This window comes from Microplitis mediator, chromosome 7 (genome assembly GCF_029852145.1).
Source record: "Microplitis mediator isolate UGA2020A chromosome 7, iyMicMedi2.1, whole genome shotgun sequence".
Classification (NCBI taxonomy): domain Eukaryota; kingdom Metazoa; phylum Arthropoda; class Insecta; order Hymenoptera; family Braconidae; genus Microplitis; species Microplitis mediator.
The window spans coordinates 590,900-610,261 of record NC_079975.1 but is presented as its reverse complement, the minus strand read 5'-3'; the positions used below and the strand labels follow the sequence as shown (position 1 = coordinate 610,261).

At 34.4% G+C, this 19,362-nt stretch overlaps 1 protein-coding gene across 3 annotated transcripts in view; it reads left to right on the top strand.

Annotated features, from left to right (window-relative positions):
* Positions 1-18,682, top strand: part of LOC130670714 (myrosinase 1-like) — an 89,527-nt gene extending 70,845 nt beyond the window's left edge. For all 3 annotated transcript variants that reach the window (XM_057474147.1, XM_057474146.1, XM_057474148.1), the window contains exons 2-7: positions 16,701-16,880; positions 16,949-17,082; positions 17,143-17,400; positions 17,461-17,641; positions 17,704-18,089; positions 18,158-18,682. In XM_057474147.1, the coding sequence (XP_057330130.1) occupies positions 16,718-16,880; positions 16,949-17,082; positions 17,143-17,400; positions 17,461-17,641; positions 17,704-18,089; positions 18,158-18,544 (1,509 nt within the window). In that variant the 5' untranslated portion in view covers positions 16,701-16,717 and the 3' untranslated portion in view covers positions 18,545-18,682. The remainder of the gene's footprint in view (positions 1-16,700; positions 16,881-16,948; positions 17,083-17,142; positions 17,401-17,460; positions 17,642-17,703; positions 18,090-18,157) is intronic.
* Positions 18,683-19,362: the final 680 nt, after the last annotated feature.

Here is a 19,362-nt window from a genome sequence, read left to right as displayed (position 1 = left end):
CCGATAATCACGACCTCGTTAGGCAATACGTTTTATCTACCTGCTACACAATACCTTTTTTCCCCTTAATCTCTCCCTTTATTTTTTTAAATTAACAAAAAAAAAGTTTAAAAATTTTTGGCTCGACGTCCTCGATCAATGATCGATAGCTCGGGCTGATCGATGGATCTATCGATTGTTTTTAACAATCCGGCCGTCAATCGCGACGCGGTCGGTGTCGGACGTCTTGTAATTTGCGGTGGCCAAAATGCCAGATAGTATTGAATGAACGATAAAAAGTATCATACCATAAAAAAAAGAGACAGAGAATGGGAGAACGAAAGAGGTATTTATTTAACAAAAGAGACAGGAAATTATTCGGCACCCAATAGACATGTAATTATAACATTTTAACCGACATATCTGTACTTTGAACTGGTTATTTTTTCTCATTAATCATTCGTCATTTTTGACGGTTTAAATTAAGTCTATTAGTCATTAAGTACAACGATAAATTCAATACTTAATTATTTATGAAACTACTTTTTGTAATGTTTTTTGAATTACACAAAAATTTAATTATTATTAATTGATAAAATAGAATTTGTTTAAGAAGCCCCATTTTGCCCAAAAATGACGAAAATTTTTTATTATTGACCTTCTCCTACTTAAATAAATATAATAATCAAATTTAAAATTAATTGAAGTGATAAAAAAAAATTAAAATAATTGGTATGTAATAAAAAAAAAATAAAACTGGTGTACAAGAACCCCAAGAGTGATGTGTTGGAAATACAAAACACGAATAGCCTGCTGATGCATTGACGCAGGATCATCATTGACAGACGTTAATAAATGACAGCGCACAGGTGGGTGGCTCGTTTCGAGCTCTTTGAAAACTGAAAGAGCACTTGGAGTAACCCATTATCATATTATCCTCGTTTGTAACTACAAATTGAGTTACCCCTGCGCGAAACCCAAGTGTCAGATATAAATCTTCTGAATAAGTAGTTCGTCTTCATATATATAAACATATACACATATAAGTTGGGATGCCGATGATGCGCCCAATACGTGTAACCTCCAAGCAACATCACGGTGATTGACATCTTTGCTGAGCTTACAAATTCTTCACGGCATGATAAGTCGAGACGATTTGAATATTTATTTTAACAAAAAGTTATCACCGAAAATGAAAACACAAGTGGCAGGAGAAACTTTATTATTTATCATTTAAATATTTAAATTATTGGTTGTGTCAATGAGCGGCGTACAAATGAAAGTAAACGCCGATGATTTAAAGAAAATTTGTAAATGTATAAATAAAACAGAACGACCTAATTATAGATGAAGAGAAAGGATGATACGCCCTGTGAACTTGGGAGCATCAGTGTGTCGTTAATGTTATTTTGTAACCTTGATGATGGAAAAAGTTTAAATATAAATGTATAGTAAAGTTTATGATGTGAAGCCTCTTCGGCATTCACTTTAAATCCTAAGGTACTTTTAAAAATTTTTTTTTTTTATTTATTACCATTTCGGTCATTAGTGTGACCTATTAAGAATTTTGAGGTCGTGAGAAAGGGACAATCATTTAGAGTAACTTTTATTTTAATTTTTATTGAGCTAAGATATTCTTAATTGCATTATTTAGATTTAAAAGTCGTCGGGTGATTTCAATTAATTTCGATGTTACGTATTGATTATTTTTCAGTGTCGTAAAATTAGAAATTTTTATAAAAGGTTAAAAAAAATATTGTTGAGTAATTATTTTTATCTAAGCAGACGGGCATAGGTCTTAATTAATATTTATAAGAATTCAAAAATTTTCGATTTGTGTCAATTTTAGATTTTAATTATAAATGATAAATTACTGAATTTTTAATAATAAATTTTCTCATTGACGAAATACTATACTGGTCATACACTGTAAAAAGAGCGGTGTTAAAAATGGACTCGTTTTAACTCCACCCGGTGTAAAAATGAAATTACACCGGTGTAGGAGGAGTAATACACCGGTGTTATAAATACCGGTGTCAAATCGGGGTAACCGTTGTAAAAGCGGAGTAAAATCGATGTAAAAGCGGGATAACCGGCGTAAAAGCGGAGTAATACCGGTGTAAAAACAGGGTAACAGGTGTAAAAGCGGAGTAATGCCGGTGTAAAAGCGGGGTAACAGGTGTAAAAGCGGAGTAATGCCGGTGTAAAAGCGGGGTAACAGATGTAAAAGCGGAGTAATGCCGGTGTAAAAGCGGGGTAAATTGCGTCCGCTGGGAGTATTACACAGAAAAAAATAATTTCTTGGCGCGAGAAATTTTTTTATTATAAATTGAAAACAAAAATTTTCTTGAAACAAGAAAAAATTTCTCGGTTCAAGAAATTTTTTCTTGCTCTAAAAAAATTTATTCCCGCTCCAAGAAATTTTAAGTTTTCAATTTATAATTCAAAAAATTTCTTGAAGCAAGTGAAAATTCTTTTGGGCCAAATAAAAATTTCTTGCACTAAGAAATCCTTTGTTTCTGTGTAACTTTAAAGATTATAAAACACAAAAAATGTCAGTTCTTTATGAAAAATATAATTTATTAACAAGTATAGTGATCGAGTAAGTAAAAATATTCACAAAATAAAATATTTTAACACCGGTAAAGAATATCTACACCGGCGGCGGCGTTATTTTAACACCGGTCTAGAATATTTACACCGGTGGCGGCTTTATTTTCTCACCGCTTTCGGGGATAAATTTAACACCGATAATTTTAACACCTACACCGTTTGGACTTACCCCGGTGATTTTTTACAGTGTATCACTGTGAAATCGACTTCTTAAATTGTCAGTGACGTAAAAAAAAAATTTTTTAAAATAATAAATAAGAAAATACAGGTGTCAATAGAGTTCGTGTGAGAAAAAGACAAATTATTAGCAATATCCTGGCGACACTCCTTGGTTTGTTTCCGACATAGTCAGACAACTGAGGGAATCGGATTAGCATAAATCCTCGTGGGAGGACAATGAAGCCTAATGCGAAAGTGAGTATACATGAATATATATGTATATACTCTCGGCTCAGTTTATTCAGCCTCAAGTGAGTGTGTGTGTTTCTATACCATTGAACGAGAGGAAGATAAAGAGAGTGAGTTTTAAAACAAAGGCTATGACAAAATAAAGAAAGATGTAATCGAAAAAAAAAATCCATCAACTGCTGGCAGTAAGAGCTTCCTTTGGTTTTATATGAATCTGTATATGTAGAGTTTAACTCGGTGAGTGTTGCCATTTAGGGGCACAGAAAATAAGTGAAGGAATATATGTGTGTAATATATATTGAGGCCATGTTCCAATTACTCAATAACCGGGAGAGACGTTTGCACCCACCGATTGGTAAAAACTAGACAATTGAATAGAATAGAATAGGAAGAGACAAGATGCAGCAGCTTTTAACGCCCCTGTGCCAGAGTTAATGTAATATAACACACGACAATCGAATAAGTGGGTGGATAACAAAGCGATTACCTGATGATGCGTGACTCGTCTTTTTTCCCGGCCAATTGTTTCGACATTTATTTATTATCACTTTTTATTTATTCTCCCAGTGATTTATCAAATTAATTTCTTGGATAATTATTAAATTCTTCAAGTATGCAAGCACTGAAAAAAAAGTTTTTTTCCACCTAGAAAATTTTTCCCTCCCGTAAAGAACCTGGTATTCTAGTTTTTAAAATACCAAAATTTTTTTCCCACACTAATAAGTATTCTGATTGCTAAAAAACTCGGTTTCCTTCTCAGCAAAATACCAAAATAAAAAATATGGCTGACTTAACCTCACTCAGTTGACACATATTTAAGTAATGTTTATTTTACTACGAGCCTTTTTTTAATAATATTAAATTAACTACTAATTTTAAAAGTTGGATTTATAATAAAATTACTGGAAAATTTAATTTCTATAAAATGTAGTGATTAAGATGTAATTATAATTACTGCGGTTGCTATGGTAACGCAGCATTAAGTTTTAGCTCTAGAAAAAACTTAGGTATTTTCAGGGGAAAAATACAAGTTTTTTAATATTAAGAAACTTATACTGGATATTAAAATACTCGGATAAAAATATTTTGTATCCTGGGAGGAAAAAAACTTTTTTTTCAGTGAGGGGAAGTAAGTCGGGTTTTATAACCAGCTCCCATTTTCTACGCGAAGTAGTGATTAAAATTTGAAAAATGGAAATTTATTTTCAAATTAATTATAAGCATGAATTTAATTCCTAGCAGAAATTAATTATTTATATAATCGATACACTTTCTACGGGAATAAAATAAATAACCTAAGTAATGTAAAGCAAAGTAGGATTAATATTTATCATATAAAGTGTAAATAAAAAGGCAATAAAATAACTAAATAATCCCAAGGCAATAAAGTACAGTAGATCGGATAATTATCCAGCAAGTTGAACTACACAGGAGTGTGATACCCGACAAGACTCAACAGCTGGGCGATTGGTATCTTAGTGAACCGATGGTATCCGATCGCGGAGGAGTTCGCGAACGCGTGATATCTGGCTCTACTCCTATATAAATAAATACATTTGAGACCCTTAAACACGTAACATCCTCGCCACTTACTCTACTGGCTCACATGCTCCTGTACCAGGATCGCATGAATATAAACATAAAAAACCCAACCCTCTAACAAATCGCTTAATTGATAGATACAACGGTAACGGTCTCGCTCGAGTTGCTGTAGTTATTGCCAGATTGTGTGTTGCTGGGGTTAAATATCCCACTAGACTCTGCAAAACGGCAACACGGCAAGAAGGCAACCAGATAGATAGATAGATAGATAGATAGATTGTGATACATAAACGAGACAAGGAGAGCTTTAGAGTCCAGGAGAGAGATAGACCTTTACTTAGCGTTTCACGATGCTATTTATTGCTCCTATCACTCCGTTAATATCGCTGGTACATTAATACCGATTCCCCCTTCACGCGCTTTTAAAATATATATATATTTATATTGATAATATCGTCGTTCTATACATTATGTAACGGGTAGCCAATTACCGGGAGTTTGTCGGTGGTTTATCATGACTCAAAATGATGATCCATCTCCATGATATTTTCACGAGCTAATTATCTTTATTTTTTATTTGTGATCTATCATATTATTAATTATTATTATCCTTACTTTTTTGATATTATCCTCTAAATATCCTGTTAGATGATGGAAAATGTGCTATCACATATTTTAATCATTGATTCAAACTCTCTTTTAGTTTACAGTTTATAAAATTACATTTTTTACTTCAAATTAAAATGTTATTGTTTGTTCTTAGACTCTGGGGATGCTCGAGTGTGGGAAAAAAGAGGCAAGACTTTAAAAAAATTTTAACGGGCTCATTTTACCTCCTTTCTTATTCAGCATCTAAATATTTAAAATAAAACACTAGAAATATATTTTTTAGCAAGAATAGAATTAAATCAGTGATATATCTAGATTATGTGGGTGACAAAAAAAATATTTTTTCATAAAAATAAAATAAATAATTGTCACTATCACCCACGAGCAGGGGTGAGGCTTGTCCCTGATACTTGACTAGACATTGTTGACCGCGTTTAAGCACTGAATTACGAAACTCGGCCTCCCATATAATATACCAATACACATTGTACATATATAAATATATGTATGGTAAGTATATACCCGCCCTAAGAGCTGAGTTTATTAGTCACCGCTGGTATAGCCAACAGGCGTCATGGGAGAGCCAAGATGTTGTTGATCGCCAGAGTATGAATCACTGGTTACTTAATTTAAACCTGGCAGCAAATATTTTATTCGATTCGAGTCAAAGGTTCGCACGGATTTCAGTCAACAAACTTCCGGTTTTCTGCCAGGGTGAGGAAAATAAACGTAGGGGAGGGTGGGGCAGAGCGGCCCCCCTAAGCCAATTATTATTTTTTGTGGCTTTCAACCATAAGATCACTTTACTTTTGTCCTATTTCGAACAAATTTATGGACATTTTGCCAAAATTCTGAAAAAAAAAATTTTTTTTATGGGGCAGAGCGGCCTCTCTACAAAAAGTGATGAAAAAATTTTTTTTTCGTTTTTTTTTTTTTAAATTGTTTTCATCATTAAGAATGTATTTCTTTCTCTTGACAACTATTTTTGGTTTTATATTACTTGAAAAAAATTTTTTAAAGCGTAATAAATCGTTCACTCTCGATTACCTTAATTACTAATTGTTATTTAATAAAAAAAAAATCAATTCTATAGTTTTACTTTATTTCAAAAATTTATCAACTAAAAAAAAAATTTAATTTTTATAAATTTTTAGTGACCAAATTTGCCTCTTACATAGAGAAACGGCCGAAAAATATGAAAAAATAATTTTTTCGGAAGTTTCGGCTGGTCCATTTTGCCTCAGGTGTTATGCGTAGGGCTAGAAATGTGTAATTATAATAATTTTTTTTTAATTTGACGATAAACATATGAAAAAATCACTTTTTCAAAATTTTGGGCTTGTCCATTTTGCCCCAAATGACATGCGTAGGGGTAAAAATGCGCAAACATATCGGATTTATAGTAATTAGTCGAAAAAAAAAAATTTTTTTTTCTGATCAAAATTTCAGGGGGGCCGCTTTGCTCCACCATCCCCTATATTTTGAATTAGAATATGACCTACAAGGCTCAGTGCGAGTAATCAGAAATAAGGCTGTGAGTTTTGTTGAGAGTAACCCCTCGTTTCTCTACCGGCGAAACCCGCGGCACGCTAACCGCTCGTCTCCGGCTCCTGTGTATTACACTTACACAAGATAAGAGCTTTATGAAGGAGCAGGTACACCAGACTGAGACGCCAGAGTGTACACAGCATCATCGCGTACGTGGTCCGCGGCGTTTGCGGGCTCGCGGTTCCCACGGGCCACTGTCGGGAGGAGTAGTTGTTCTTTTCGAGACTGAAAACACGGCAATCAGTGTAACTGCTTCTGCGGCAGTACCATACTTTATATTATCCCCAAGTGAGCTGCCACCGAGGGCACAACAGGAGAGAGAGTGACGGAGGATCCTCGATGTACATAAAAATATTATTAACAAAAAAAATATAAGAAGACGAGCCGCAAAACACTGGAAACCAATTGAAATTGCGAGAGATGGTTTAGGCATGGAAAAATTATGTTTAATGTCCTGATGTATGGAATATTATTTTTTAGTGGTTAATGAGACTTTTCTTTGTTTTAAATCTTAGCTTTTATTTTTTCTTAATTTAAAACAAATTAATTTATTTTTTTTCAAGAAATTCATATTATTTGTTGGTGAAAATGAAAAATTTTATGATGAAAAGTAAAAAGTGTAGAGTTATTTATATTTATAATCAGTTAAATTTGTCATTGGAAAAAAAAATATAAATGAATAAATATGATAAATAGAGGAGATGGAAAATGTGAAAAATAATGAATGGAAAAGGAGGAGAATCCGGAATTGAGAGCCGCTGGCTGGTGCATCTGACCTACGACCCATCGCCCACACGAGTAAGGTATGTAGTGTGCCGGGATGCACCGGCCGCGGCGCAATGTGCGAGTTAACGACAAAAAGGAATGTTGAAAAATAAAAAATATAAAATAGTATAGACGAAGGGGTAAAAATGTGAATAGTAAAAATCTAAAATAGATAGAGTCAACTCGTAAAATCCAGTAATTCAAGAATAACAAGAAAAATAAAATCTGAGTTACGATTTAGTATCAACTATAAAAATTACCTCGACACTAATAATTTTTTATTAAGACCGGAAATGGGGCTTAAGAGTTTCTGGAGAAGACCGAGAGTTGAGAGTTGAGAGCTAAGAGCCGTCTTGAGTATAGAGATATTTTAAATAAATTACTAACGATCATCGTGAATTATAGTAACGGCGTACAACAACAACCAGCGACGACTGAGAAGACTGAGGAGTACTATCAAAAGAGCATTCCCGAAAAACCGGATCGCCGATAATTAATTGCCATTGGGTGGACAGTATACGAAGAGAAATTAACGGTGTGGACACACACTTGTCTCATTTTATTTTTTAAAAACTAATACCGGACCACGTCGTCAGTTTCTTATTTTATTATTTTTTATTCTAATGCTCACCCGTAACACGGACTCGGGTGACCTCAAACCGGATTACCCAAACTACTCTCCTTCCCCCACGATCCTTGTTTTTTTCCTCCACTAGTTTAATTTTTTCTTAAGCTCTCACCTGACGCTCGATCTCCCCAAATCCAGCTGGGCAGATAGAGTTCCGATACTAGCAACTAGCCTCCATGGATCCAAGGTTATCATTAACTTTGACGCGATTCAATTCTCCTCGTATCGTCTGGATGGAAAAAACGGTGGATCCACTGAGAGCAAGCGAGCGAACGAGCCAGAGACCGAGAGACCCGCACAGCCATCCCGGGATATTATAATAACTACTACTAAAAATAACGACGATCTAACGGACGTTTAATGATAAATTCTTAGAAAGTCCTAATAGTTATTCTGATTTCTAACCATGATTCACGATTGACGATCTACTAACAAACAATAATAATAATTATTATTATTATGGACCATTAAAACTGATTTAATTAAATTTATTTAGAATTGAAAACAATGCAAGTGTTGAATTTCATTTTTTCCTTTATTATTACTACTCTCTAAAACTAAATTAGTGAAAAACCACTAATTACTTGTGAATATTCACTAATCTAAATTGTCCAAAGTATACGACTATTAATTAGTGACTATTCACTTTTTGAATTAGTAAAAAAAACAACATATAGAATTAGTGAAAATTTCACTGATTGAATTAGTCAAAAATGTACTAATTCACTTGTTGACGAGGATTTATTTGGAAAAATATTGTATCTTTGCTAATAATATTGTATCAAAATATTATTATTATTATGATTATTATTTGTAATTGATTATAAAATTTTTTTAGCAACTTGATCGACTAAATTAACAATTAAAATTACTTTCATACGGTAAATATTTATATCATAATTATAACTCATAACCTGAATCTATTGTCAATGATGGCTTTGATTCAGGTTCGGTAAAAAAAGTTGGAGTAAAAATATAAAGCTATTAAAAAATAACAAGATGTATTATTTAGCAACTAAATTAGGTTTTATTTAATTAACTTACTTTAATTAATACTGTTCAGTTGTATTTAAAAATTATCGTAATTAATTTTGCCCTGAATTTGATAATTCAACGATAGAATAAAAAGTCCTTAAGCGAGGCGCCACTAGTAATCATTGTAGAATCCGGAGAATCACTAATGAATTAGTGAATCTAATTCAAAATCACTAATTTTGTAGTGAATTTTAAGATCACTATTTCAATTAGTGAAATTTTCACTTATTTAGTTTTAGAGAGTAATAATAATAATACAAAAAAAGAAAGCTCTTAAACGAGATGAGTGGAGTTTATTTTTAAATACGGTAAGCGATTTTAGCGAGTTCCCAGTGGGATCGTGAATCACGATAAATCAAATCACGATAAATAAATCTAGAGTAAAGAGATGAAATAAACGAGTGTTTTGAGTTTGTACGGTAGAGGGCAAATCACCACGAAGCTCAGAGTAGTTTAATGTGGACAATCAACGGGTGGATCTTTGATATATGTATAGCCTGGTTATTTACCAGTAATGTGTGCAGTGTGTACTTGAGAGTGGTTAAGAAGATTCACCGAGTCATGCACGGACTCTAATTTTCCCGTGTAAATCCCTGGTAATACATGACGTCATCGTACATCAGAGCTAAAGCGCTGATTGGGTGCGAGAATTGGGCCCCGCCAATTACTGGGTGACCTGTATGGATTTATGGGGTCAGTCGTAACTCATGCTCAAGATTGGAACCACCTCGAACTACCTCGAACCTCGATTCTTCTTTCAACCTGTTTCAACTAACTCATCCGCTAACCCGCACAAGGTAATAATATCACCGGCCACGGAAAAAATAAAATACATGCCACGCTTTTAAAAGTTGAAATTATTATTATTTATAAAAATAATATTCAAAGACATGATATTAATTTACTGGGAAAAAAAAAAAGAAAAAATTATCAAGCTGGGAAATTACAGCCCAAAGATTCCTGCCCGCAAAATTATTTTATAAGCAAACAATTCCATTATGATGCTGCTGATATTAAGTTCTCATCGTGGAAAAGAAATTATTTATCCTGATCTATTATTCCACAGAAGCGAATAAAAAACTTTCTCGTGAAATTTCATTGGGTTCGCGTGGTTTGGTGGTTTGTTTTATGCGCTGGCTGATAGAGTATGTAAGTGAACAATGATGATCAGGGAAACGAGAAACGAAGCAGGGCACTCGGGAAGTGAGATCGGCTTATAACAACATCTTCAAGTTATTTGTAGTCGTTATTGTTGTTGTTGTTGGTGTATACAAGTTGGATTAGTAGATAACATAAATTGATGGTGATGATATTTACACCACAGATAGAATAATTCAGACAGGCCACAAAGCCAATCTCGATTTGCGAACTGAACCGCTGAAATACGTCAGTATTACAGACTCTGTACCGATTTCCCCGTGCTGTAAAAAATCTATACTGACAATCAGTCAATTGTCTGATCGTGCTTAGTCAAAATAATATGCTCGAGAAGCATCACTCATCTCCATGTGCCAGTGATCTCACTTCCTTGTTATTCAATAAAAATACGAGTTTGCATAAATTTTAAGTTTTTTTTGGAAAAATAGCTGAGTTATTTTCCATTTTAATAAATATGTCGACAGGTGTTTAGGAAAGACATAAGCTAATTCCAAAGCCGGTTGAAAGCCGACTAAAGAGACTGACTGGTCTCAGATGTAGCCGAGGCGTGGGTGTAGTTCTCAGGGTGAGATGCGTCACGTCGCGGAAAAGGAGAATATAAACGAATCGAGAAGCGACAACTAGAAAGAGAGCTTGTGAGGTAGAAGAGAAGACCACTTGGCTCACGAATATGAGAATATAATAGTGAAAAGCTTCGGATTAGCAACAAAGAAACCAGCGAATCCAATGGTGGCGAGTAAGTGAGACGGGTAAGTGATTCTTTAGCCGTAGGCGAACTATGCCGGGTATCCAGGTTGAAGGTTGGGCTAATATATAAGAAAGAGTCTACGTCTAACACTCCAACAGTTCCGTTCCGAAGAGCTATCCTGAGAACAATCGGACCTACCAACTGGCGTGGGCGAGCGCCAGAAATGTGCATTCCTCTAACTCGAGCGGACGCCGGGGGCTCCGTGACCACGTCCGATTGTTTAAGCGATGCCGTTTGTGAATCAGATTTGCTGCAAATTGTTTGTTCATTGTTTCGAGATCACTCGGCGGATCAAATCCTTCAAATGTCATGACAGCATTTTGTCTGGCTTCGGAACTGCGAAGCCGCCTGAATTCAGCTTTTTACAAGTGTCTATTTTTAATCAATCGTGACTATCGAGTGGAATCTTGGCAAGCATTGGGAAGTTCATTAGCGTCTAATACAGGAAAATAATAATAAGAAATAACTATATACATAAATAACGTTAAGTTTAAGCGAAAGTTGTAATTTCTGGGGAATGATCGTGTGCTGTGTACAAGTAATTCGACCTCAGACCTGTCTGCGTTTATGATGCATGCGTGAGTTTCTCCTTTGCGTACGAGATACTGCAATGTTTATGCACATATATGTATATTATATAGATATGTATATATATTACACGTTTCCCACGACAAGAGGAGGAGGGATCGTTGAGGACGTTATGCTTCGTATTAAGGGTACCGACTTAGTTGAGATTTCTGGATTAAGCGGATCCACGAGTTTGATAGCACTAAACTTATAAGGCAACACAATGGATACTACATTTGGCATTAAGGTGCTACGTGATGTCCGCGTTAACGTCATGAGTACGTCGTTTGTTCCTCTAGTTGTTTTTTTCTAGTCTCAAAGATTTTTTAAGCCAAGATTTCGCATCGATAGAGACATTCGGCTATCTGTGGCCCCCGAGTCTTGACTTTCTTCTTCTTCATCATCATCATCATCATCATCATAATATAATAATAGTAGTAATAATATCTTTGATGTTACAAGTAGTCCGACTTTGCATGATGCGATGAGTCCCAACAATTGTGAACAAGAATGAGGAAAGTTTGATGGTTCATACGCGTGATTACCATACCAAGTGTCTTTAGCTCTCTGGAATTTAAAAGGCCTTTTTCCGACGAGAGTTTAAATATATATATGTGGATTCCAAATGAATAGTTGCCGAAGGTATATTATTTGATCGTAGATCACTGAGATCTCAGTACCAGACTGGGAACTAAGACACTTACTGTTGAAGTGTAAATCAAGATTCTGCGTAGGAAGAAAGCTACTGTCGTTTTTATGTTTTTTATTTGCCAAGTGGAACTGAGAAGTATCTTCCAAGGAGTCTCTTGTCTTGGTTGTGCTGTTACTTGTTCGTCTTCTTCAGGTTGTTCAGAGCGCATCAGCTGGCTGACAAGGCGTATAATTAACCCCTAATGACGCCGACATAAATCCATCTTGCGAGTCGTATCGTCCAAGTAACTCTAGAAAAGCTTTATTGGCGAAATCACCCGACGAACATTCGAACTTTGTCTACTGTCATCTATTTTCCATCGTTACTCTCAGTCCGTAGAGTTCCTCTCGCACACATTCACGTCTTCCAGCATCATGACTCTGCTGATTCATCCAACTAAACTTCCATAGAATAGTTGTTTAAATATTTTATTTCTTGCCCTTTGCATCCCATTATTCATTTTATTATTCCTATCCTATAACTCATAATTAATATCAGATTTTTTTTCCTTATATTATTCACTTTTAACGCCTATAAATAATAATAATAAATACCAATTACATTACGAGCGGATTGAAATAGCTTAAAGTGTAGTATAAATATTATTGGAAATAAGTTAACAATTAAAATGATTTTTTATCTTTCTGGTTTCGTAAATTAAATACCGAAGAATAACAATCTAACAACTTACACGTGTCTCAGTAATCAGCAATCATGACAACAACAAAGAATAATAATATCTTTCTTTATATATTATATGTACAAGACGGTGTTATGAAATAATAATAAAAAAAAAAATAAGAAAAAAATAGTAAATTAAAACTAGTAATTCTGGTCTGAAGATTGATTGCAATTATATACACGAGCTGGTACTGAGAGCCCGGATTTTCCTCTCAGTCATAATATCAGAGCATAATTATAATCACTCCTCTCTCTTGCTCGGGACATGGTAATTTTCCGTTTGATTTGCTTACAATATTAAACACAAACTTCGCAGAAAATCATTAACCACGTCAATTTATATGTTGCGATTAAGAAAAAATGTTATTAACAAGATTCACCAGAGTATCAACAAGATTGAAAGTTAACGAGATATAGAAACATAATAAAAAATAATAGCTATTAAGTGTATTTATTTATAAATTATTGAGAGTGAGACTCGCATAATCCTTTCTCATATTGATCTCACAACTCAGACTCGTTAGAGATCTCACGAGGATCAGAATTATCCGAAGGGAATGCTGGATACATAAATATATATGACTCGATTTGCACCTCGTTGATCGCGACCTTCCAGAAGGTATAAATCCAAATAAATTCAAGTGCATTCCCTTATATATTTATATGAACAAGTACTCTGACGATTCGCGTGTGCACTCCTTGGGGATTTGAGAAACGATCTGAAGATTAGTGGGATCGAGGGCGCGAAATTGTGAGAAGATAAAAAAATAATATTTTCTGATCTTACTACGGGTTTTATTTTTTTTTATTTATACACGTATCCATTTATAAGAGTGTTATCGTGCAGAGGATCCATGCTCCGAACCAATTACGTTTTCAGAGCCGGAAAAGCCCGGCCTTAAATTACAATCCGGCGTAAGATAAAGAAACGAGTCGAGTCTGAGCAAAAAATGTATGAAAGGGGTTTTGTTTTATTTATTATTATTATTATTGTTACTTTCGTTTTTTTTTTCGAAGCGAAACTGTATGAAAAAAGGCAGCAGCAAGAAGAGCATGGCCTTTGGGGAGAAGTTGCCTGCTGTTGTTGGCTGATACTCGAGAGCAGCTTTTAAGCTCGTACATCACTCGCCCGGTTACGCCTCTTGTATTTGCTTAGTCGTGCACGGGGGAGGCGCCGAACGAGGCGGCGATGAAACAATTAATAATATACGCTCGCGCGTGAGTCGAGACCGCGAAATTCATGTAGATGATGGTACGGGCACATAAACACACTTGTACGAGAACGTGTATCAGCACACAATGTACACGGAAGGTGGATTTATAAAATTCATTTTTTATGACAAGGAGAAATTAATGCCTTGTTTGTTTAATTTATTGACTGGAAAAAAATTACAAACAAATATTATTTTTCGTTATGCTTACAGCGGACACTCGGTTTCTTTATTTATTTTTATCACCAGGCTTATCTTGATTAAAAGCTGGTGTAGCGATAATTGTTTTATGAAAAGTGGTGTCAGGTCATGTGAACAGGTCCCGCGAATAAATTTTTCGTATAGAAAGTAACTGACTCTGGCCCACTCCCACAACGAGCGCCCTAGGGAGTCGTTTTGTATCCGCCATGTCCTTTTAGTCCTTATCGTATTATCATCCTCGTGGATTTGATACACAAACAAACCGCCCAGCCTCCCCTTCGAGTCCGCGGATCTTCAGTGGGCGTCGCTGTAATTAATTTCCCCTCGATAATTAAGATATCCTGTTGTCCGATCCCCTGAATTACCTCGGGGCTTATTTGTATACAATATATACATAATAAATCAGTATTATTTAATTTACTTTTTTCACTCCACTCTCTTAAAATGAACCAGTGAAATTCCACTGATTCAACCAGTGAAGTTCACTGGTTGAATCAGTGAACGTCGCGCTCACTGGTTTCAACCAGTGAACTAATAATATGTAAGCGCGCGGGTACAGCAGCATTCTGTACATGAGTATATTTAAGTGTTTTATTATGTCAATAAATAAGTAACATTTATTGATTATCTTCATGTAATATTTTAACTAACTTTTATATAACAATAATAATTATATGACACAATTTTTACAGAGTTTAAAAATAAATAACTTTGGAGTAATTTCAATAGCTTGGAGCTAACCTCAAAAATGAATGACATAATTTTAAAATTGAACAATATAAAAAGCCCATTGAAAATGGAAACAAATTCAATTTTTATAAATCCTAATAAATTTTATTTATTTTATTCCAAAATAATTTTTAATTAAATATAATTGTTATTAAGACTCTTTTTGTTTGACTTCACTTTGTTTATAAATAAACGTTTATAATAAAATAAAATTAATCTAACCTATTGTGTTTATATTTATGTAGTACACCGGCGTATCACTGGTTCAACCAGTGAGCCAAGCGATCATCTTAGTCCACTGGTTGAATCAGTGAATTTCACTGGTTGAACCAGTGGATTTCACTGGAGAATCAGTGGATTTCACTGGAAAGTCAGTGAAATTTCACTGGTTCATTTTAAGAGAGCACTAAATTTAAAATGCCAGCACACACGAAATGAATGAATCTTTGGTGGTGACTTTGACCGAAACCTGAAATATCGGAATTTTGTATTGTAATAATAGTATTGAGAAAAAAGGGAAATGAAAAAGAGCGAAGCTGGGAGGAATATCCGTAGGCTGGGTGAAGAGTCACGGGAGTAATTTCTTGCGGATGGAAACGAGTCTTCCCGAGAGATGGAGAATACATACGAGTGGTGATGATGATGGTGGTGCCGGATGATATGATGGAGAAAGACAAGACAGCAAAAGAGATAAAGGTGAAGAAAAAGATGAGGAGGAAAAGGGAGAGAAAGAGTTGACTCGACGCGCGAGAGAACAGGGTGTGGGAGTTCTTGGCTTTGGGTTCAAAGGTTTGCGATTATAACATTCCGGGCATGCCGTTTCGTGTGCATCAATTCGGTACGCCAGTTCCCGCTTTCAAAGACTCATAACCCAACACTACAACCTCTTGCACATATATATCTATATATATGCTCATATATTGTATGTTGCTTTGCAAAATATTCGATATCGCAGTCTCAGAATCTTATAATCTAGAAATTTTTAATTGTGATAATGATTTAACTCAATTCACTCCTACAGTAGATTGTTCGATCACGTCTCTGAATTAAATATTATGTAAAATATAATATTCTGATATCCGATGAATCACAAATTTAGATAAAGTAAATTGACAAGAATAAGTGTTCATTTTTTTTAAGACGAGTTTTTTTGTTTTCTTATCCGATCATTGAGATTTAGTAACAAGATTGTGCGTGGACTTGAATAAATTTAAGCATTTAATTGATCTAGATTAATGAATAATTAGTCAAAAGTACGTCAATTATTTACGGCTTCAGAACGGAATCAATAACTGAAATATTATTGATAATGAATGTGCGACACGGACGGAAAAAATAACAATAACACAATATCTATTTAAGTGGAAATTTGAAAACACTGAAGTAATTTGGATATTTTTTTATTTTTCGTTAAAAAAATAAGTCAAGTATGTGATTACAAGAAAAGTAAATATACATCGATATCATATTGACTGAAAAAACAACTTAATCAAAGTTGTTAAAAAAAATATTGGCGCGTTTGATTAGTATATAATTAAACGCAGACAGCGGCGACGGAAAATGAACTTTTTTAAACTCTGATTCTAGAAAAATAAAAATTTGAGATGAAGAAATTTGTAAAATCGATGGTTATTTTGATGACAATTGTGAATATTGAAGTATGCCGTGGAGTGGAAAGTGACGATTGCGAAAATAGATTTCCCGATGATTTTATTTTTGGAAGTTCAACGTCGTCTTACCAAATTGAAGGGGCATGGAATGTTGATAGTGAGTTCTTGGTCTGTTTTTATTTGAATTATTGGTAATTTATGGTAATGAAAAACATTTTTTCAAAGACAAGGGTGAATCTATTTGGGACAGGATGACCCACAGCAATCCGAGCAGAATTGCTGATGGAAGTAACGGTGACATTGCTGATAATTCCTACTATCTGTACAAAACGGATATTGATCTTATTAAACAAATTGGGGTAAGTTGCTTACGTGTATATTAATTAGAAATTTGATCGACACAGACCGTTGATTTTTAGGCAAACGCCTACAGAATATCTATATCATGGCCGAGGATTCTACCCAACGGATTAATTGATTATATTAATGTCGAGGGAATTGAATACTATAATAATGTTATCAATGAAATGCTCAGCAGAAACGTAACACCTTTTGTCACCATTTACCACTGGGAGCTGCCCCAAAAGCTGCAAGATTTGGGCGGCTGGGAAAATCCAAAAATTGTTGACTGGTTTGTCGATTATGCCAGAGTTGTTTTCAATGAATTTGGAGACAGGGTAAGTGAATATCAGTTGATTTGAAGATATAAAATGACGGACTACAAAATTTATGACCAGGTTAAACATTGGATGACGTTGAATGAGCCTAATATATTTTGTATTTTGGGTTACAACGGAATATTTGCACCGGGACTTAATAAATCCGGACAAGGAGATTATGCGTGTGGTCATAATGCTTTGCTTGCTCATGCCAAAACATATAGAATGTATCAGGAAGAGTTTTATGAAAAGCAAAAAGGTTTATTAAGGTTTGGAAATCTAACTTAGCCAAAACGTAATTCGGATAATTATTAATTATAGGTACGGTTGGAATAGTAGTAGCCATCAGTTGGCCAGTTCCAGAAAATCCAGATGATCCCGAAGAAGTCGCAGGAGCGGAAATGTCAAAAAATTTTTGGAATTACTGGATTTTGCATCCACTTTTTTCGAGTGAGGGTGACTACCCAAAGAGTATGAAAGACAGAATTGCCAACTACAGTTCGATTCAGGGATTCTCTAGCTCACGATTACCAGAATTTACTACAGGACAAATTGAATTGGTTAAAAAATCAGCAGACTTCTTGGGAGTCAACTTTTACTCAGCTAGATTCGAAAAAAAATTAACAAATTATGATGTCAAGAATACGGTATCTTTTTATGGGGATATAGGAATGATTTCTACCTCGAAAACTTTTCCTAAAGATCGCGTAAGTGCTATTATATTATTTTTCTTAAACTATTATTAATAATAAATATTTTTCCGTGTTAATTTCAGTGCACTCCGTGGGCAATGTCGGATGCTATAAAAACAATGAACGAAGAATTAATGATTCCGAAAATGTTAATTACTGAAAACGGCATTTATGATCATGGCGGCTTGAATGACGTTAATCGAGCCGAATATTACTATCTCCATCTCAATGAAACTCTGAAATTGCTTAATGAAGGATTTAATATTCGCGGATATTTCGCTTGGTCACTGCTAGATAATTTTGAATGGAGCGATGGTTACACACAGAAATACGGAATTTTTTCAATAGATTATACGGACCCGGAACGCACCAGAACTCCTAAATTTTCATCGGAAATCATAACCGAAATTTTCAAAACTAAAATCGTTTCCGACACTTTTCTAATTAACGGTAAAGTGACACCGATTTAATGGAACTATATGTCTGTATAAATATTGTATAAATATTGGATTTCATTTATTAATATGATTTTTGACGACTTTGCTGACGTCTCAAATACAAGATAATGTAATTTAATTAATAAAATACTATCAGCCACAACTAAGAATGGCTGATCAATTAATTAAAGTATAAATAAAAATTGTTTAATCTTGTATGACTTTTTTTTATTTACTATTATTATCACGTTCATTTTTAAGTATTTTTTTAATTAAAAAAAAAAACCTAGTTTATGATTAATGTTTAATTTCGCATTTATCCCGAGCAGAGATAACTACTTGTAACAATAAAAAAGCGAAATACCTGTTTTTTATGATAAGAAACTATTTGATGAGTATTAAATGCCGATTCGTTAGATAAGCCGTTTACGATTGCCGAAAAAAAAATTCTTGTGTACATGATAACAGTAATTGTAAGTTAACGAACTCAAGTTTACTCTAAAGAAAGTCACCATGAAGAGATCAGTGTATTTAAATTGGAAAGTAAATTTTATTAGCTTCTCGGCGATAATTCTATCAAATTTTACTGTGAACACTGAATATTTTCACTTCAAACTTAAAGAAGTCGACGAAGTGATCGGAACATACTTTCCAGAAAATTTTATACTTGGCGCAGGTTCTTCGGCGTTTCAAACCGAAGGCGCATGGAATGTGTCACGTAAGTTCGTTCTAATTTATAAAACTGATATAGAACGGAAAATATCTTGATAATATATGTCTCTGGGATTTCCAGAGAATTTTTACTGGCGATAATTCTATTTTTTCTATGGGATTTCTCTGGGATGTCTCTG